Source organism: Spermophilus citellus, assembly GCF_964194105.1.
Source record: "Spermophilus citellus genome assembly, chromosome: 18".
Taxonomy (NCBI): domain Eukaryota; kingdom Metazoa; phylum Chordata; class Mammalia; order Rodentia; family Sciuridae; genus Spermophilus; species Spermophilus citellus.
The window spans coordinates 55,532,354-55,553,756 of record NC_138200.1 but is presented as its reverse complement, the minus strand read 5'-3'; the positions used below and the strand labels follow the sequence as shown (position 1 = coordinate 55,553,756).

General features: G+C 45.2%; 1 protein-coding gene across 8 annotated transcripts in view; it reads right to left on the bottom strand.

Annotated features, from left to right (window-relative positions):
- ZFHX3 (zinc finger homeobox 3) overlaps nucleotides 1–21,403 on the bottom strand; it is a 270,299-nt gene that overhangs the window by 17,442 nt on the left and 231,454 nt on the right. For all 8 annotated transcript variants that reach the window (XR_014019598.1, XM_081273798.1, XM_081273797.1 and 5 more), the window contains 2 exons: nucleotides 9,515–9,648; nucleotides 9,188–9,388 (listed from right to left, as the gene is read on the bottom strand). Coding sequence is in view for 7 of the 8 variants with exons in the window: in XM_081273798.1 (XP_081129924.1) it covers nucleotides 9,188–9,388; nucleotides 9,515–9,648 (335 nt within the window). In the remaining variant the exon portion in view is untranslated. The remainder of the gene's footprint in view (nucleotides 1–9,187; nucleotides 9,389–9,514; nucleotides 9,649–21,403) is intronic.

Below are 21,403 nucleotides of genomic sequence, written 5' to 3'. Positions count from 1 at the left end.
TGCAAACAAGCCTTTTTCATGACTCACTTAAGCCAGAATTTCTTCTGGAGTCTTTGCCCGAGGTCTGTGACATCAGAGGGAACATCTGCCCAGCGTCCCAGCCTTCAAGGGCAGCCTGTACAGCAATCCACAACAAGGTGGCCCCACCTCGACCATGGCCATTATTCCCTAATACAGCAACTCCATAATTAGCCTGGTTCCAAGCAGCTCCAATTTTAGGTCAGATCCTTGGATATTTCTCTAGGCCTCCCTCCTAGAGAGGAGGCCAGCAGCTTATGCCAACAAATTATCATTTGCCCTGTGTTAAGGAGATAAGCATCCCTCAATTTCTAATATAAGGAGAAAAAAGTTTTTGTTTAAAAAAGGAACAATATCATCCCAGTGACCCAGGAAACGGAGGCAGGAGGACCTCAAGCTCAAGGTCAGGTTTAGCAACTTGGAAGTCCCTGTCTCAAAAAAAAATGAATAAAAAAATCCAGGGATACTGTAGCTCAGGATTCTTCCGGGTTCAATTCCCAGTAACGAAGGAAAATAACCCCCAAATCAAAAACCAAAAATATCCCTTTGTCTGCTCTGGGGTGGGATGCCTAGAAGGCAAAAGTAGTTTCTAATGAATTAGAAATCACCTCCCATTTCATGAAACCCTGAAAAACAGACTGACCTAGAGGTTACAGGGACAGAAACTGCAGTCACTGCTAACCTTTCTACATGCAGCCCAGCCCCAGTCGGAGTCATTGCTTTCCCAAGCAAACACGACTTTACTGCAGTCACATCTTCACTTCCTATTGCAAAGCCCGGACCTTCTAAATTTTTGTTCAAAATTAAATAAATAATATTTTTAAAATAATATTTAGTGGCTTGAAGTTCCTGCCCTTGCTCAAAATAGCTGCTGACATGTTCACTAGTATCACTGGCAACAGGCTCAACAACCAGCTGAAACCCAGACAAGCGGCATCAACACCAAAAAATTGATGCCCCATCACATTTAGGGGTATGAGAATTTTTTCAGGCACCGAGACACCCATATGTGCAAAAATTAGGCAACAGGCACTAGAGAGGAGGGTTCTGAGAAGCCTGTATTTGCAAAGAGCAGGTGCATGGCAGGTGAATGTGAGTGACACGGCACTCCTGCTCCCAGACATCTGCACCCTCGCACAGAGCTGCCAGCAGCTGGTTAGGGCAAGCTGCTGCTGAATCGTTAGAATGGGGTAGAGATTGCCAAACTCATTCCATCTATTTTCTTTTTAATAGAAAGCATTTCTGACCAGTGTGGCTGGGGAGTCCAGCGGGAATCCAAGAAGTGAAAGGTCACCGATTAATTTATAGTCTTCAGCCATGGGGAGCACGAGGTTGGGGGCGAGAGGGGGAGAAAAAGAAAGGAAAAAAGATTCCCCCCAACCTCCTTTCCCGGTTGTGGCTGCAGGATCAGTCCTTTCCTGGGATCTTTAGGAATTATGAAAAATGAATCATGAGAAATAAAAAAAAAGCCCTACAGAGTAAAAAAGAATAAAATTATCTAACACCTCAGCTGCACATCATTATAGAAAACTGTGGGCTTTTTATACGCATTACAGTAAGGCAGACATCCCCTCTAACAGACTCAGTACGGTGGATCAGTAATTGTTTTCATACACTTTAATTAGAAAAACTCAGATGGCTATGAATAATAATGGAAAAGAGAGACTTTTGCACTTGAAAGGTTGAAGTCAATCAAGTGTGAATGACGGCAAAAAAGAAAAAAAAAAGACACCAATTCATCAGCCCTCTGTTGTCTCGCTGCGACTTTAATCATAATTCCTGATTGGGATTCAAGAAGGCAGTAAGCAGCGGTTCTTTGTCTGCCTTCACCTTCCATCAATTAACTCTCCCCGAAATATAATCATCAACCTCACATGCTCCTCTGCATCTTAATCTGGGCCTCCAAACCTGGAAGTCTTGCCCCATATGTGTTTAAGTAACTACTTTTATCCACCTGCCTCCTCTCATCTATGGTATATGTAGCCACTCCCTGAGGCAAAGGAAAAAAAAAAAGCATGGTGTACGAAATTTTAACAGGCAAGGAGGCTCCAGGAGGCAAACAGGAAGTTTCACGAACAGAAATCTTTAAGGACCTAGAAATGTAGGGTATGTCTGCACATGCATCTGAAGAAAAGTTGAGAGCAGGAGCTGCCTCACTACACTGGCTAAGGGAGACCCCACACTAGTTCACAGACACCAAGATTCCCAGGCCCATGCTGTTCCCTCCCCGCCAGCTTCCAAAGCTTTCCACGCTAACTCCTGTGCTTTTTCTTAAAGAGCTATCAACTGTCCTGCCAACTGAGCTACAGAGCAGTCCTGCTCAGTGAGGGAAGGGACAGGGACCCAAGACAGTGTCACTTGCCTTGACATTGCCTTTGTTTTCCAGTAGTATTTGACTTCCAGAGTGCATGGAAGGTTCAGACTGTCCCAGCCCCAGTCCCTGATGGACAGCTGACAGTGGGAGAGTCAGTCACACAACTGTGCTGAGTGCAGTTCTCTGTCACCAGGAACACTGAACATATAGGATTTATGAGAGGACAAAACATTTTAAGTGTGCCCAAGCTTCAATGGTCTTCAAATAACTGGATCCCTCCACCAGCTTCCCTGTGTAGACATCATGTACGTGAGCTGGCTGTCGCTCTCTTCCCCTGATTCCTCTCTGTTTGTCCACCATCCTGCCTCATCCACATCCCCAGCTGTAAACTCAAAAGCCAAACAAAAATTTCTGAGCTTTGGTCAATACACCATCAGCTCAAACTCCTTCACTCAACACTGACTGTCCCGTCTGTGTGAACTGATCCTAATGAATCTGTATACCTGTAAACACTGAATACATTCAAATATATTTCCCACTCTCTACTCTCTTTTCTAATGGGCCTGAGAATATCAAAACAGACTTAACAATAAAAGTTCTTCTGGTTAAGAAAACTCAACTGATCAGAAGAGGTGTTTAATGCGTACAAAAAGCCCAGTTTTCTATAATGACATGCAGCCATTGCTTCCTTGGCATTTGGGTCTCTCAAGATTGGCCTTGGCCCTGCCAGGGCTGATCTTCTAGACAGCACATGTTTTCCTCCTATCCCTTCTGAGCCAGGTCAGCTATGTTCCTCCCAGAATATACAGGAGTGAAGACAACACAGGAAGAAACCACCAGCAGAGCTGGGGCGCTCCAAGCCTGGAAACAAACAGTGGCTTTAACATCTCCCAGCAAGTTAAAGATCTCATTTTTAACAGGAGAAACTCGGGCCTCGGCTCCTGTGCTGAAACTCCTCCAGCTGAAGCTGGAAGCACTTCTCATATATAATCACAGAAACAGAGGAGTTCCCAACTGATGCTGAAGATCTTCAAGCCTAAGCAATCCCCAAACAGCTCAGCTGTTGAGAAGCAAGGCCCTGGAGGGACTCGGTTCCTCCACTCATTGGAGCTTCATTGACTAAAGCACTGGACAGCGCTCCTGGGCTATTCTCCTGGGGGAGGGAGACCAGGCCCCTGCCCTAAGAAGCTCAGCATCTAGAATAAGGTTTTGAGATCATGAATCCCTTGGGGAATTTGATGAAAGTATCAGACTCCTAGAAAAATACTTTCACACACGATACTGCAGATAATTTCAGGAGGTCAGAGGTCCCCAGAGGGAAATATGTTGACTCAAGGGAATTGCCCTTGATCAATTGGGAGAGGTGACATGTGTTCATAAATACTGACTTTCAGTCTCCTCCTCATTTGGTTCTTCATTGTTCTGGATTATAATTTAATACCTTTCAAGATCCTATGAGTGAACCTGAAAGCCCCAAGGACACACCTTATAGAGCCTAGAGTCTTTATTTGGTTCTGGTCCCCACTTTGACATTTGTTACAGGGTGGCTGATATTTACTCCTTCTTGAGAGAGGCAGGCGTTAGAAGGAACACCTACCTGCTTCCCTCCCCAGATCACAGATGTGGAATGCTCAAGTTCAACATGCCGTGCAGCCACGTCTCTAGCTTCTTACCAGATTATTCCTGCAAATTCACCCCATAAAGCCACCCTCAGACAGGCTGGCTCAGGATGTACCAGTGCAACCAACGTGCTCCCTGCGTGCTGGAGAGCTGGCTTTCTTAGAGAAAGTGTCGAACCTGGTTTCTCCGTGACTCTCCTCTCCTCCGCCCTGGCCCTGCTCAGAAGTGGGGCTTCTCTGGGAAAGGCTCCATCTTCCAAGGGAAGGGTAGATTTGCCAAGGTCTACATTCCCAAGGATTTTCAGTGAAAATCAATGGAATGGAGCATCTCAGGCAGAAGGGGAAGTGAAAGGGAGCCACAGGCACAGACCTGGCCAGTCTCCATACCCCTGTGAATGAGGTGCTGGTTCTAGCCCCAAATTTAAGCACAAAGTCAAAACTCAACTGCTTTCAGGGTGGAGCATTAAAGCTAGTGGCCAGTGGTGTGAGGAAAGCTGCTGCTCCAGGAAGCACAGGTGCTCCCTTCCTCCTGCTCTGGGACAGCTGCCAGGCCCACCAGCTGGTTTCTGCACACCTCAGCCAGCAAACCAGGGTGCCTCTTGGCCAGCAGAGCTTCAGAGGGTCCCCTCCTCACTGCCTCCTAATGGTGCAGGCCGGCTCTGGACTACAGCGTCTGGAAGACCCAGTTTCTTTCTTTCTTTCGTCTCTCTTTTTTTTAATCTAATTTTTTTTCAATTGACACATAATTGTACAAATTTATGGGGTGCAATATGAAGAATACTTAGTTTAATGATCAAATAAGGGTAATTAGCATATTTATCACCTCAAACATTTATCACTTCTGTGTGACAAAACATTAGAAATCCTCTTCCATTTTGAAATACACGGCCAGTCAGCCTTTGTGCAATCAAACATCAGAGTGAGTTCTTCAAATCGGACTGACTTTGTACCCATTGGCGAGTCCCTCCCAGCTCCCTGCCCCCCCTCCCCATTTCCCTTCTCAAACAGCTTCTGTGTGCTTGTTCATGTGCTTCTTGTTTTTAATACATAAAATTCACAGCAAAAGCAAACAAACAAAATAAAACTGCAGGCCATGTTAACGTTCATGTGGGTCAGAATCAAATGCAGACCAGAACCAGATTTTTAAAGGTAAGAAAGAGAGAAATTGAAAAAAGGGGCAGGGGAAGAGGAAGAGGCAGGAAACACATGAACAGTTACCACAGTGTGTGCACACAGAGGAGAGCCGAGGAGGAGAACGGAGGGAGAGAAAAGCTTCATTAGACTCCGAGAGGCAAGCAGTGGCAGTATACCAAGGTCACTTCTAATTTAGACCATCTAATTGGCAAACAGGCTCCAAATGGCTATCATCTCACAGGGCTTGGAATTAATGAAGCCCGATTATTTTCATTACTTTCCTCTGAGATGGAGACAGAGTGAAAGAGCTGATACCCAGGTGGGTGTGAAAGCCCCAGGGCCAGTGGCCACCAGAGAGGCCCTGTGGGGTGGGGGCAGAGCAGGGGCCAGACGGCCAGCCTGTTCCATAGACTCACAGAGGCACAGGCACACACAGAGCACAGTCACAGACACTGCCTGAAGATCACAGGAGACAAACTACTGCTCCCAAAAGAGAGATACAAGAAAATGGCAGGCAGGGCAGGGCAGGGCACGGCCAGGGGCACAGAAGGGAAATCTGTGCGTGTACAAAACAGACAGAGCAGCTGAGTACTACAAAAGGGAGGAGAGGGTGCTCCTAGGCTCAGGAGCCCATCCTCATCTCAACTGTGAGGTCCTATTTTGTTAAGTGATTAAAGAACAAAGAAAATTTCCCCATATTAATGATCCAGGATCCCAGTGGTATGTCCTGTCACTTAGAAAGACAGTGATCAATTAGAATAATTTAAGAGTATTGAAATGCATGGTAGGTGGTCTTTTCCATTCTCATCTAGGGGCCAGAAACATGTGCTCCATGTCCTCAACCTCCTTCCCCCAAAGATACAGAAAATAAGGGCATGAAGCAGTAGCTCCTACAGCTCCATCATTTTGAAATCCCCAGCTTCTCTGAAAATAGGTGAGACTTGGTTGTGTGAAACTGACATGGGGGTGGGGGGCGGGCTGCCAGGATCGAAGGGGCACTTGTCTCATCTCCTTTAAGCTTTATAGATTTCCTTCTTTCATATGACGTGTACAAAGACACCATCTGGAGCTGTTTCCAATAGGCCAAGCAGAATGATGTGCCGTGGGTGCAGTTTCCATAGTGGAGGGCCAGCGCTGCAATTGTTCCTGGTGAAGAATATTTTTCAAGCCCCCTCATGAGTAAAAAGAAGGGGGCCCATGGAAGACATAGATATGAGATGCAGAGCATAAGCAAGCAGCTGTTACCATAGCAACAGACATATTAGACACTGCAGGTTCCTGAAAGCTGTCTGATAAGGTATTATTAAATGAAGCCTCCTCAAAACGCTCTCCATTTACAACCGAACGGGAAGACATTGTGTAGAAAGTAATCTCTTTCCATTTATCAGGGTGGAATTTACTTTTAGAGGGACTGAAACCCAATTCAAGCTAGATCCCAAGACTTTGGATCCAGACTGCCAAAAAAAAAAATATTTACCCAAATTTATAGCTTTAGACACACCCCATATCTGCCAGGAATCAACTACCTGGCAGATTCTGCCAGCTTCTCCTATTCTGCAGCCAAAGGCACCTAACTCAGCCACCCCTTGAGGAAGAAAGAAGACTCTCTCTTCTTGCTGCCATTCAGGGATAAAGCAGACACAAACTTTGTCCTCTTGTTGGATGAAAGACCAGAGACTGGCCGCTCTTTAGTGATATGGTCTAGAAAATGGAGCACAGATTTGAGGGGCATTTCTCTTTGCAGAGTTTCCTATTCCAGTTGGCTGGGAACAAACAGATAAATTGTCAGAGAGCCTAACCAATACTTTCCTAGGGCTGATTTTCTAATAAAATTACAGCAAAATACCCTCCAGGGGCATGATTTTAACCACAGGTTCATTATAATCACTTAGTTGTAAAACAACTACAAATTCCATTTTAACACCAAACTTCTGAGAGGAAGGATGCTGGCATCTGACCAAGACCAGTATCCCAGTCCTCAAACAGGATTCCAGACGCACCCTGGGGTGTGGCTACAAATTGCCCTCTAGCCCTAGTTGCTCATCATTTCCTGCTGAACCCAAGGATCGAGGTGGAAATGCATCATTTGGCTCACTGCAAACCATCTCATGACTAGGAACCAATTTCATACTGGCAGCCATGCCACAACTCCATCTTCCCATGCCCAGAGAGTGCCCAAGCAGCCTTACATGCACTTCTAAGGAAAAAGTAACACACTTAAATGATGATCTTTCCTGCATTTCTCGCGACTTTCAATTTATTTTTGAATCCGTTAACTTCTTTCTCATTGCTAGCAAATCCATTTCCTAAAACCAATACATTTCCAACACTCTGCACACTTTTCAGAAATGTCTAGAAAACATCTTCATTGTCTGCTGTAGCAAGATGAGGCACACAGGGGTTTCTAACCAGGTGCCAAGCACTACTGTTTTTGAGAGCAGTTTCTCCCACATGATTATACCGTCAGGGGTTGAAGAAAAGGGATTGTTAAGCAGCTCCCTGAATGTAGCCTTAAGCTCCCTGGCGTTGTGCACACAATTCTTTATTTGCAGAGTACTTGATGGAGGATCTACAACAGTGGCTATTAAGTTTTAGCATGCACAAATGGCCTAGTATGTTGTTGTATTGCTTTTATCAGTCTCTAAAATGGTTGAAAATCACTGCTTCAAAAGATGGTGGTTAGTGGGTAACTTCCAGGAATATCTTGAGGATTGGTACTCAAAAGTAATATCCTGCTGTTGATATTGACACTGTTAATAAATAAAGAAATGCTATTGCTTACTCTAACAATATGACCAAAAAGAAGAAAAAACCAGGTATCTGAAATATAATTCACATGCCATGCTGTCCTCCATGCATGTAAAAATAAAATTTACTGTCCAACGTAAACCAGTCATGCAGATTACTATTGGCCCACAGTTCCTATGCTGGATTTGGATTAAATAGCAAAAATACCCATCTGAGCAAAAGAAAACCCGTTGTTAAGTATTGGAAATGCTTCCATACCCACACTTCTTTTTGATCCTTCAGGCTCCCAGGGTTCCAGACCATCCACTAGGAAGTGAGATGAGGCCTGAGAAAAACACCTTGTTTTTTTCCAAGAGGCTGGTGAGAATGCTGGAGAGGCCTGCAGCCCAGAACCATCCACAGGTGGAACATCTGTCCCACTGACAGAGAATCTTTCCACAAAGTTCACCAGCCTCTCTGAAAATGCCCATGGAAAGTGAATTTATACTTGAAAGATGTCTGGAAGAAGCTCACAGTAGGTCACCTCTGAGTTTTCCATTAGCTGTTAAAGTTCTCTTGATGCATCATCAATTACATGATCCTCACAACTAAACATCACCTGCAACATCGTCCATCAGTCTCACATAACCAAATGGAACAGGAAATGCCTACAGGTGATTATGATCAGAATTAAATCTTTATACTACAAACTTTTGGGCCATGTTTATAGCGACCACTTAGAGTCATTCCCTCAAAGCTAGCAGGTGTAGAAACAATGTGCTCACATGCAGAGATGACTCATGAATCACCAAGTGACAACTTTATTTCTTAATACTAATATATCCATTTGAGAAACTCCCATATTACTGTGCTACACCTAGAGTTAGAAATGTAGGTTTAAGTTTTGATTCTGCCACTTACAAATGGTGTCAAGTTGATTAACTTCTTTGAGTCTCAGTTTCCTTATCTGTTAACGGGAACATGTTGAACTCTCCTTCCCCGGCCTCTCTCTCTTATAACAGAAGTTGTTATGAGGATGAAATGAGGCATAGTGAATTTAAGAGCCACCTCGACCTGCTCAGTAAAGGTTGCAGAATCTGAATGAGGGTTTCTACACATTAATGGAGAGTCACTCCATTCCTCCGAATCCCGAGAGAATGATAAAGGAGGGTGAGAAGCACATATTTAGCAGTTTAGGCCATGGTCATGCCAAGTCTGAGGGAGGGACATCTGAACCAAGGTCACAGAGCTCGGATGATTTTCTAACATTTCCAACTTTGCATGGCTTTCCCTGCCAACCACAAAGATCTTGTTCATGTTACTGTATCTCCTTTTGGCCCCTGGAGGAAGAAAAGTCCTGTTCCTGGTGCCTTACCGTCATAATGAGTTTCTCCACGCAGTCGGGTGCCACGCTGTGGAGGTGGGTGAGGTGCAGCTGGAGGTGAATCTTGTTGTTGAGCATGTCCTGGCACAGGGGGCAGCGCAGCATGGGCTGTACCGAGTGCTGCGTCATGGCGTGCACCCGGAGCCGGTTCACGTCGGCGTTGCTGTACTTGCAGTAGGGGCACTGGTACATCTGTGGGGACACACCCACCGCTCCAGCTGAGTCTTCCATTCTCGCCTCAAGCCCTCTCACCCTAGTGTTCATTCCCCACCAGTGTCAAATTGCCCTCCACCCCCAGCAGGGCCTCTTCAGCCTCACCTGCTCTGGTTTGCTCTCCTCGGATGTTTTTGGTCGCTTCGAAGAGAGAGGACAGTCTGAGCTACCCGGGAAGGAGATGCGTTTAGAGGTTGCAGGAGAATCTGTCAGCTCCTTCTCTGCTTGGCTGGACGATGCTGGAAGAAAAAGTAGAAGATGAAATACAGTAGGCAGACCAGGCCCGCTGCAGGTGTGTGTTGGGTGAGAAACAGCATTCCATAGCATTCTTTTATAGCAGTGTTTTGTTAAACACCAAAATGCAGGAAGGATGAACATCCAAACTGATTTATCAAGCGTGTTGGAAAAGAGAAGGGTTTCTTTTCTCCCTATGAATTTCTGTCACCACACTAACAACTGAACATTGAGAAAAGAGGTAAAGAAATGGAATACAAAGCTCTAGAGTAGAATGAGACTAAATCCAGTCCCTTCTAACCTCCCCCAACCTACACACAGTCCACTGTCTTGTATCTGCGGTGGGGGGGGGGGGTAACAGGGCTACAAGTGGGTGGCCAAATCTCACCAACTGCTTTGCCAACTTGAGTACCAGACACACTGCTTCAGAGATGCAAGAAACTAGACATCCCTCCTCCTGGAACCACAACACAGCACACTACAGGCAACCTGATAAATTATAATCTGAGAAGGGTTCAGCGGATATCTGGATACTAATATACAGGAAGAAATCAAGTCTGGGTCCAGCAGTTTGCTCTTGGAGAAGAAAAAAATGGGGAGTGGAACTAGGCAGGGAGTTTATCCAAGTTATAAACAGGCCAACATGTCAGATGTCAGAGGCTGCTCAGGAGGGATGGAAAGGGAACGGGTGTCCTATCTGCTGGCAAAATCAGGCCTCTGTGCCCCTCCTGTCCCACCACCCCCAAAATCAAAACACCAGTGAATGAAGAGAGGCACATGAGGTTTGATTAGCAAACAGTGGGTATGGATGTGTTGGCAGAAGGAGCTCTCTGAAGCGTAGAAAGGAACTTTTGATGAGAAAACAGCTGGGCTAAGGGTCTAATCAGGATAAGCATGTCTCCTCCAGTGTAACACACATTCCAACATGGCTGGCTTTGGTCATTCTAAAGCCTGGCTGGCATCTGAGGGATAAGCTCTTTCACTTATTTTGGACATGGAACTCCATTTTTTTAGAATTTTGCATAAAGCAATAAGGAAAAAAAATCCCAAAAAATGGTTGGGAGAAGATACATATACCCACAGCTGTCATCCAAAAATATTGTGACTCAGCATTTAGGTCACCAGCTAGCCTAATTTTTACTCCACAGCAAAACTGCTTTCTTCCCCACCTTGTCTAGTTCTCTAGCACGTATTTTCACTTTATATTCAATTTTGAAATCTGTTCTTCCGTGGACACCAAGGAACTGTCATTGTAGATGTGTACTTTAATAAACAACTTTAGAAAATCGATTTTATTCATTCAAATCATAAGGCCACAAAATTATTTTGAAAAAAAATTGCCAAATACAGGAAATATTCCAGGAAGTTGATGTTCTTCCCAGAATGCACATCTTATGACCTTTAACCTCAGTATCTTGATAACCTGGTATCCATAAGTTTGTAGGACATCTATTATTTAAAAAGTACAAGGACAAGCATATTACACATAGACCCCTCCTCCTCCCAACACAGATTCGTAACAGTACTTTAATCTGTCTCGAATCGACTTCAAACCCATTTTGCTCTTAATGGGAGTTATTCATTTTCACTTGAAAGGTAATACATGACGGCGGGATATTTAATGTGATGGACTGGCTGCTGATTAACTAGGTGCTGCAACATTCTAGACCAGTTCCCCCATGGCCCACTTCCCATCTCCTGGCCCCTGTCAGACCTGATCCTACGGAATCTTGCACTGCAGGTTTTAGACCTTGCAACACGATGAGCCCCTGCCTGGACACTTCCACGACCTCAGGGTAATGTTTCAGGAACTCAAGCTCCCTCTGTCCCCAGAGGGTTCCTTATTCTCCATCATTTCTATTTTTGCTTAGTGGATATTGTCTAAATAGTAACTCTTCAAATACACTCTAAAGATGGGGTGAGTGAAGGCATCAACTGGCACAGTCTTTAGATGATTATTTGTCCCTTCACCTTCCCTATTTCACACCATTAGATTCTGGGCTCAGTACTTATAGTGGGGAAGGGCTGCTCTCTGCTTCTCCTCCATGCAGAGGCAAACCAAAATCCAGGCTCCATTCTGACACCCATTCCAGTGTTTCTGTTAGTCTCTCTGGCCCAAAACTACACCAACGTTCACAAGACCACGACATCGCTGTATCAAGGCCTCCACCTGCCCGTCACCCCACCATGGACTGAGTTGACTGTATAGCTGCTCAGCAGTGAGAATGAATGGGCGCCGAGGCTGAGACCACCCAACTCATCTCACTCTCTTGGAGCTGAAAAGCAAACACAGGAACCCAGTGTGGCATTAGTTTCCTCGTAGGACCAAAGAGTCCATCCTCCTCCTTCAATGCTGAACGCGTGCATTGTAGCGGGGTTGCAGAGGTGAGCATTCCGGTTTCAGAAGCCACTATTCTTTCCCCCTGCATGGAGAGGGGAACCTTTATTACCTTCTTCTTTTTTTTTTTTTCAAACTCACACTGCTCTGGAATTCTAAAGCTTCTTTTGTGAGCTTGAGCTAAAGAGCCATTATAAAGTGTTTTAAAAAATAAAATCAGTACTCGCTCACTCATTCCTCTTTATTCCCAGTAACACAACAGCTCTGCTGTAATGTGAAATACTGTACCTGCTGGTGCACAAACTTTGGGTTTAATCTCCTTTCTCTCCGAGACAACTGCGTCCTTGTTAGATGGACTCTGCCTGGAAGTGGACACGAGCCACCAGCTCACTAGCTCCTCTAGAGACAAAGCAAGACCATTCTTACAACCGAGTCTATAACCATCCAGACACAACCTGTTTCCTAGGGGCTGTGGGGGCCTTGCCTGGGAGTTAGGTTAAGCACAGCTGACACAGTCTCCTCCCTACCTGGACCTCAGACACAAAAACATCAAGTCCTGAAGGGGAAACTGTCCTACTTCTGAGTGGCAGGAACTCCCCATCAACGTGTTAGCTGAGGGTTTATTACAGGCCACAACCCGAGGTTTTCTCAAGCTTTTCTCTGAACAACTTCAAAAGGACCTGAGTCTCAAAATCAATTTCTGCTTCATTTCTGTCACTAGCATATGTTGTAGGCATAAGGAAATGAGGCCGAAAGAATATCAAGAGAAAGTACTGTAGTTTTCTGCTTTGAAGACTTCTCTAAACTTGAACTTAAACTCTAAAAGAGATGTCACAATATAGAAAACACATTAAAAAATCAATTACTGGTCACTCTGAGTCTGCCATGATGTAACATCAGTGCAAAGGAAATAGATGTGCTCCAGAGACAGGACATGGTTCAAACGGTCAGTGCCTGAAATCTCTGGTTTATACCAGCAATGAGAAAACCAAACAATGTGAAGGGTTACTACCTGTGGTGGCTGTTATAATAATGATAAAGTAAATTGGCAGCAATCTACATACTTTACAGCAGGGCACGGTATAGCCATTATACTGCATATTAGAGAACATTAAAAATTTCTAGCTCTGAAACCAATATGGAAAAAAAACATTGGAAATGTAAATCAGAAAAGAAGTTTAATAAAGTTGGAATTATATTATGTCACCACTATGTAAAAAAATAGATATTAGGAAGAAACTAGAAGAAAATGTATTTAGGTGACAGCATCTTGGGCCATTTTTAAAGTCTGTTATGTAGTTATATTATCCCTAATATTATAATTAAATGGTTTAGCATTTAAATTCAGCTGTCCATAAAAAAGTTGATATTTGGATCCATACTGTGCAAAACATCAGGTGGTATTTTTTTTTTTTTTACTTTGCTGGTTAAAGCAAATTTTCTCACTTTGGCAGTTATGTCATATGAAAATATGTGTTAAATCGCAATGAATCTTCCACAGGCGACATGCTGGGATCCTGGCATTTCAAAAGGGATCAAAATATGGCAAGAAATCGTGAGTGGTGCAGTGTACATGACACACTCTGTCGGGCAAGGTAAACGGGATGTTGTGACAAGGGAAATGTTGGGTCAAAATTCCTACTGAAATTTAACAGAGTGCTGGCCGTGGTTCCTTGCTACACCGATTTTCTCAGGAGTTACAAGGCACATGGTCATCTTGTTAGGAGGTGCTGCTGGCCCACCTGGCTTGAACAGAAACAGCTGGTTGTCTCTACGCTGGAGTTCAGAAAATTCAAATTGGCTTTTGGGCAAAGGGCTAAGAGCTACTGTACCCTTCAACTGGGAGAAAGGAAACTAGCAAAGACAAATATTGAAAGAGGGAGACCTGATTCATGATTCTTCATTTTATTGTCTCAAGTTCCTCTACGTTTTGAACAAAAACAGACAAATAAAAACAACATTTCAAAGGAAAATGTGGTCATCAATAAATGGTTCCCTTAGGGAGAACGATTATTTATGCCTTTGGCTTTATCATATTTGGGGAGTATTTAACCTCTAAACTAATTATTTAAAAAGGTATCCCTCCTCTTGAACTAGGAGGAGGAGCAGCGAAGAGGGCTCATGTGAACTCAGGCAAGTTTTGCTGGCTCTTTGCAAGAAATGGTTCTATAATGTTCTAATCCCAGAGGATAATTAAAACCAGGCTGGCAAAACTTCATTTAGGAAATGATTTGCTTTAAAGAGTAGTGAGGGAAGTACCATCGATCGGCTGGTGAAGTGGCCACGTATGGCAGAGACGCAGCCACCTATGGTCTCATCCGCTCACATCACTCTCCCCAGAACACAGTTTCACCCAGTCCCTGTCTTCACTTCCAAATCGGAGTCACTGAGACTTTGGCCACAGAAGACTTCAAAGAGTTGTATACGCAACTCCAGTGACCTTAATGCCCAAACATGCCTCATTTCTCCTCTGGTGACATGGGCTGTATGACTGAAACCAGGCAAGGCACCGAGTTGCTGCCTCATGACAAGCCTGAAGACACACTGGAAATGACGAGAAAAAACAGAACTTGAGCGCATCCAGCTTTCAGCCCCCTGTCATCATCAGCCTGGGGACCCGCCTGTCCTCCAAGAACATGACAGTGCTGCTACGTTTAGTTTCTGTTTTCCTGAGCAGAATTCATCTTCTCACCACTCAACATGGTGAGGCTGCTGGCATGGTGAACTTTCTGTTCCACAGGCCAGGCCCCCGAAGCCCAGCGTCCTCCACGGGGAGAGCCTAGGCAGGCACAGAGCTGCCGGCTGTTGGGAAGTTTCTTCTCATTGCCTCTCTTGGTGGTATAGTGGCACTTGCAGGTGGTTTTCACCAAAGTGCTGAATCCTCTTCCTTTTGGGGTCTTGAGATTAGCCACTGGAGAGGGCCGAGGACGCTGCCTGGCATCTGATCCTTGGTGCAGAATCCAGAGGCAGACACCACCCCCACTTCTCAACCATCAGACTCTCAGCTAAAGCACCGCTGACAGCCCTTCATCTAAACTTCCATCTCCCAAACCAGCAACATAATGGAGGAGCCAATTAAATGATTATTAATTCATGCTACTTTCCGTAAGCCAGAGGTTCTCATCGCCTTGCATTCCGTAAACCAGCTTGCCACCTGCCCCAGACATTTACAGCAATCCTTCATATCTCCATTGACGGAGGGGGAGCAATTCCACACACCTCCACACTCAGTGTTTGAGTTGGGCGACCACCCCAGGACCCCAGGCACAGATCTGGAAATGGTCACTCCGCTCGTGATTATAATGAAATCAGAGTGCAGCATGCTCTTTCCTCATAGCATGTCTCCTTCCACTTCTCAGGGACCTCAGACTCCCTCTCCACAGCAGAAACAGTGTTTTCAGAAGGTCATCAGAGCTTCTGGATTTTGCGATCTTCGTCCTGCAGTGAAAGTGGAGCTAATCTTGGCATCTGCTCGCAACTCCTTCCCCAGAGGACAGGCTGGGCTTTCTTCCCTCATCTTCTATGGAGCTACTGCACTTGATAAGTGGCCAGAGTGCTGGCTAAACTTTTGTCTTCCCCTAACGCAGGGAATGATAGTTCCTTGAAAGGTTCTGCTTTGCTGCCAACTGGGTCTTTATTTATTTGCTTGTTTGCTTTTGAGACAGGGTCTTGCTAAGTTGCTGAGGCTGGCCTCGAGCTTGCAATCCTTCTGCCTCGGCCTCCCCAGGGGCTGGGATTTCAGGCATGTGCAACCAACTCTAAACATGCATGGTCTCATTCTGCCTCCAATAGGCAGATGTTCCAGAGAGGAATTGGGAGCTTCAGGTGAAGCAGAGACAGGCATTGGAACACCCACCACAGAGTGGTCTCTGTGATGTGGCGAAAAAGAACTTGGGGCTCCCTTTCCCTGCCCAGCCTAGTGAAACTCAGAACTTCCCCTCAAAACACAGATCCAGTCTCAGGCTTGGAATTGCAAGCTATTGCTGCTTTTACAGAAGCACAAACACCTGCCCAAAAGTAGCAGAATATGCCTATGCAGGTACTCCAGGACACACAGGTGTCATCCATTTGGATTTTGTTTCTAAAAAGGATTTCAAAGAAAAGTCAAGTTACACCACAGATGGGTGTAACTGTCACTCAGGGAAATGCTATTTTTCTCCTCCAACTCAAATGTGAATGACATAGGTCAGCACCTGAAAATCCAGCAGCTCTTCATGTTGGTATTAGTTTATTTTTTATTTGAAAATAATTATAGCTTCACAAGAAGTTGTAAGAACAGTACAGGTATAGAGAGGGAACATGCATCCCCCACCCAGGTGTTACTTATTATCCCATCTAATAATTAAAGACGTCCCAGGCTCCAATCTCTCCTCACTGAGACCCTGTTGTCCTGCCCATTCCTCCCTCCCACCCCAATCCTACCATCCAGGAGTACATCTGCACAGACTCAGGGCTGGGCCTCTGCCAGGCCCTGGCCCCATCTTTGAGGGAAGCTCAGTATCTCTCTCAGTCAGCCGGGGCTCAAGACTTGCTGTCCAGTTGGAAAAAAAAAATAGATCCCAAGACCTCACACTTGTCACTGAAGTGGCAGCCCTGAGGTTCCCAAACTTCAACAAATCAGAACACCCTGGAGGCTCATTCGACCCTGAGTGCCGGCCTCTCCCCAGACTTTCTGATTCAGTAGGCCTAACCCAGAGAATCTGCATTTCCACTAAGTTCCCAGGTAATGCTGATGTTCTAGGGACCACACTCTGAGAACAGCTGTCAAGAGCCAAAGCTTTCTATAACTGGTGGAGCCACTTCGCTTTGTGGATTAACTAGAATCCACTGAGGGGGCCCCACAGCATTAGAAGATCTACCAGTCCACTTCCAAATGATTCTGATAACATGACATTCTCATCTAAACCCAGGGAGGAAATCGAGGTGTGGTCTCAAGTGATTTTCCTCTCAGGCCAAAGGAGAAGATGAAATATTCTGTGCCTCAAGGAACCTGTTCATCCTAAAATAAATAAAGACACAGTTCAAAGCTGAAAACTCAGAAGGAATAACCTCCATGTGTTCTGTTAGCAGTGTAATCCTTGAAACCTCATTCTTTCCAGTGTCCCAGAGAACTCCTATGAGAAGAAGGCAGGTATCTGTGGGGTCTTTCTATCTCACACACAGAAGTCTCTTTTTAGTGCCAGCTTCCCAGGTCTAGGCACCTGTACACCACACCAGCATAATGTGCCTTTGCTTCAGTCTAGAAGATGCACACAGGTCGGCCCCAGTGCCTGCCTGTGGAAGGAAGCACTGTGAGGGCAGGGTTCAGGTGCCATGTTGTAAACACTGCTCTCCCAGGCTCTGGAAGCCTTGAGAGGGGAATGGTGGCCATGCTGATAGTGAGTGCTGGTGCTTGCTCGTCATCACTGAGGAGAAGACAGTACTAGGTGCTAGCTCAAAGGCATCAATCTGTTGCACTAATTCCTTGCTGAAATATGCATGAGGCTGCTTAACTACACTGATGTGAGCTCCCAAAAGGACACGGTGCATTTCAGTTCCAGATCCCAGCTCCCTCTAGGTCAGGTCTGTGAATAAACCACCTGTCAGAACAGAGCCCCCACCTTGTTTAGACCAACACTAGCAGTTGGTGTATTTAATAACTGCTGGACCCGGTCACGGTGAGCCCAGCTCAGGCCGGAAGTTGGGGACTGGATAAATATTCAGCAGGCTGCCTGCCTTCTGGCTTCTTGTCAGTTCCCCCAAAGAACCCCGTCTTCTCTGGCATAGCCTCCTGAGCTGTGCACATGAGCCAGCCGCAGCTGGGCCTGTGCTCGGAGGACCCACTGGGACTGCACCTATCATGCTGCCCTCTGGCTTTGTGACAGAACTGTGATGGCCAAAGACTTGGAGAGAACCAGAGTAGGAGGGAACCTTGGAGTCCCTTCGACTGACAGAGGAAACAGCCCAGAGGTCTAAAAGATGGAAACCAGAGGTATTGCCAGACCTGAGGAGACTAGGTCAGAATTAAAGCTCATTTGGTCCCCAGCAAATCAAATACTAATTAGGTAAATTAGGATCCCTGAGCCCCAGTACATCATAGCCAGAGTTGGGCTATAACAACACTCTTCTGGCTTTTTCCTCCATTCTAAACCTATCTTCCTAAAATACTGTTTTAAGAGTGAAACCAAACTTGCATAAATAAACACAGACAATTTGGGGATGTGTCCAGCATGGTGATAGATGGAGGGAACGGTCAAGGGCTTCTTTTTGCTAGTCCAGGTTTGCCAGGATAGGGTGAGACTCTGTGCTTAGAAAAGAAAGGTATCACTCGGGCCCCTGTGAGGCTGGCCTGTGGGAATAATCCTCCACTCTCCCCCAGAGGTTTAAAACACCAAGAAGATGGGAACAGCTTCTCTCGATATTTTGTGAGCTGGAGACAGTGATGTTTACATTGATGCTTCTCTCAGTCTCTGTGGAGGCTCCACGCTCCACTCGCTCACAGTGCTCCAAAAGCCAAGAAGTGATTTGCGCAAAGGGTGGGGAGACAGCTCCAGTCGCCTTAAGGAACTCCTCAGGAGCTGTGCTCATCATGGAAACGGCTGAGTTCCCTTCAGGTGAAGGTGCCCGTTGTCTTTGCTAAGGAATAAAGCACAGGGGTTGTGCATGCTGGTCGCATGGTGGTTTAGATCCTGGCTGTGCACCTAGAGTTTGAACTTTTGGTCTTCTCACCTGTCAATGGGATGACAGTATCTACTCCTGGGGTTTCCCGAGGCCAGTGAGGGAGCGGCACATGAAGCTTGCCACTGAGCCTGCTCGAGGTGAAAACGCCAGCATTTGTTGCTATGGTTTCATTTTTAGAAGTAGCTGGGAAATAATGCAAGTCCATAAGGCCATAAAACCGCAGAGTGAATGGGAGAGACCTGGGCTTTTAGGATAAACACTCCCAATTTTCCTTTTCTGCACAGCAACATGGAACAATCCTACTAACCCATGGATTTGAGGTCCACCAAGCAGAAATTTGAATAATTTGATCTCAAAAGTATTTATCTGATGCTGTTTTACCAACTGTTTGCTAACGAAACACCCAAACAGATCTTAAGCACTTGCCAGGTGCTAGAGATTACAAAAATCAATGAATGTCACGTAGCCCCTGACCACGAACAGCTTACAGTTCTGTTTCATAATTAGAAAAGCACAGGATTTTTAAGTTCTTCTCCTCCAATCTTTATACAGTCAGACAAAGTGATTTTGCTATATGTTCTTTAGCTTTATGATGTGGGGACTGTATCTCTGACCAGGCAAATTGGGGTCTGATGACATCCAGGAGTCCCTAACATGAGTCTTAGTTCTCTAGCCTGCAAAATAAAGATAACACTGGACCCCAGAATAGGGGAGCCTAAGGGAAGTGTTCTTATGCCCCCCAAGAGAGGTGGTAAGATATTTTTTAAGTCATGATGATTCTAATAACATGTGCAAAAGCTAGACCTGGGACAAAGCAGGAAAGATTAACATGACCACTTTGTAAGAATCCTGTGCAAATCTATAAGGTACTTTCTGTAGTGATTAACAATGATATGCTTCTTGATTTATATTTTCACTGTCCTTTATCTATACCTTGATGATAATTCTCACAACATATGCCATGATTATGTGACACCTCTTCTAGAAAGTGAATCCCTTCCATGTTTGAATATCTGAACAAATGTATTTGTTCAACTTATGTGGTCCCTATCTCTTCTGTGACTTAACAATATGAATTCTAAAGCCAAGGCCTTTGAATTACTGGAATTCAGGCAGTCCAGATATATACCACACCCTGTATCTATTTTTGCTTCCCAACATAAAAATAGTTCATGATTTGTTTTCAATTGTGAGACAGAATTCTGCCTGCAGTGACTTTAAGCAGCCAAATTATACTGAAAGTGGCCTGGAAAAAAAAAAGGTGGGGGAGGGGGACAAGTGGACTCTGGGAAAGCTGACACAGCCACACAATTCCCAGCTGTGAAAACCTGAAACCAAAAATGGTTTCCACTGGCAGGAATGTGAGCCACAAAGGGGCCATGCAAGTGAGACTCCCAGAATTCCTTCACGTGCATCCCAGTGCAAAGACAGACTGACTTCCGGCTGAGTAGGGAAATGGAGCCAAGTGCCAGAAGGATAGTAGTTAGGCCAAAAGGGTTTTTGAAGAGGTGTAGAGGTGGTGAGTGGCCTGGGCTCTAGCTACACCAGACTGGTAATGTGGGTGCTGCCCAAAGGCACCCATATGAGATGTCAAGGACTCTGCCATTGATGTCCACATCACACCAGATCTGATGAGTCCCAATGACACAGAGCCGGGCGAGAGCAGGACTTGGTGCTTCTGACCTCCAAGGAGCCCTCTGATCCATGCCATATTAATTAGCCACAGACTAGGGAAATCTTTCAGTGACCAGTGTTCTGACTTCAGTAATTAGTATTTTTCAAGGTTTGCAGTTCTCTTTAGCTGTCCCTCTTCCACTTACATCTATTCATGGAGTTCCAGAACCATCCCATTTAGTCCAACCTACCATTTTACAGATTTGAAACTGAGGTCCAGAAACCTAAGTTCATGCAGGTAATCTCAGTGGCAGAACCAAACCTTGAACCCAGGGTTTCTGACTCCTACTAGCCCAGTGCTTTTCTAATACATAAATGCTTCCTCTTAGCACATAACTTCTTTTGTCCTTATGGACCTAATTAAAGATTAAAAAAAAAGAAGAGAGAGAGAAAGAGCGAGAGAGAGAGAGAGAGAGAGAGAGAGAGAGAGAGGTAGAATTTTTTTCAGCCCCTCCACATTCTCTGTCACAGATTACATTTCAGGTACTAGGTTCCCCGTACAATGGCATCTCTATTTATACAAAGCTGTAAACAACAGGGAGAGTAAGGCGGGGGGGCTGGTAATAGATTTCCACCAGGATGTGCCTGACCTGCTTTTTTTCAACCTCAGTAATTAGAAAGGCAGCGGGTCTGCAGGAATTATTCATATGCAGCAAGAGCCGTACACTATACATTTATGTTAAACATGTCAAACCCGATTGGAATCATGCCTGCCAGCACCGTGTTCCATAAACACACTTTCCCCTCACAGTCGCCGGACCTCGCCAGCCCATTAATACCGCCTGTAATAGGGATCTTCCATGGATTCCAATCAGGGACGCTCCACTGCACTAATTGCTCTGTGCTAGGTGAGCATCATGGATTTAAAAAATATAATAATAAAATAAAATCCCTTCAGGCCCTTCCTCCAGAAAAAAACAGACTAGAGTTCCTACTGCAAGTTTTACAAAAACACCAGGGATTTCTGAAGGATTATCATGGTGTCATTTTAAGGTGAGCTAGGGCTCCACCCATCCCCCTCTTTTTTAAAGCACCAAGATCCCTAGTCATCCCGTCTCAAATTCCCTTAACTACACCCAGCCATGGTG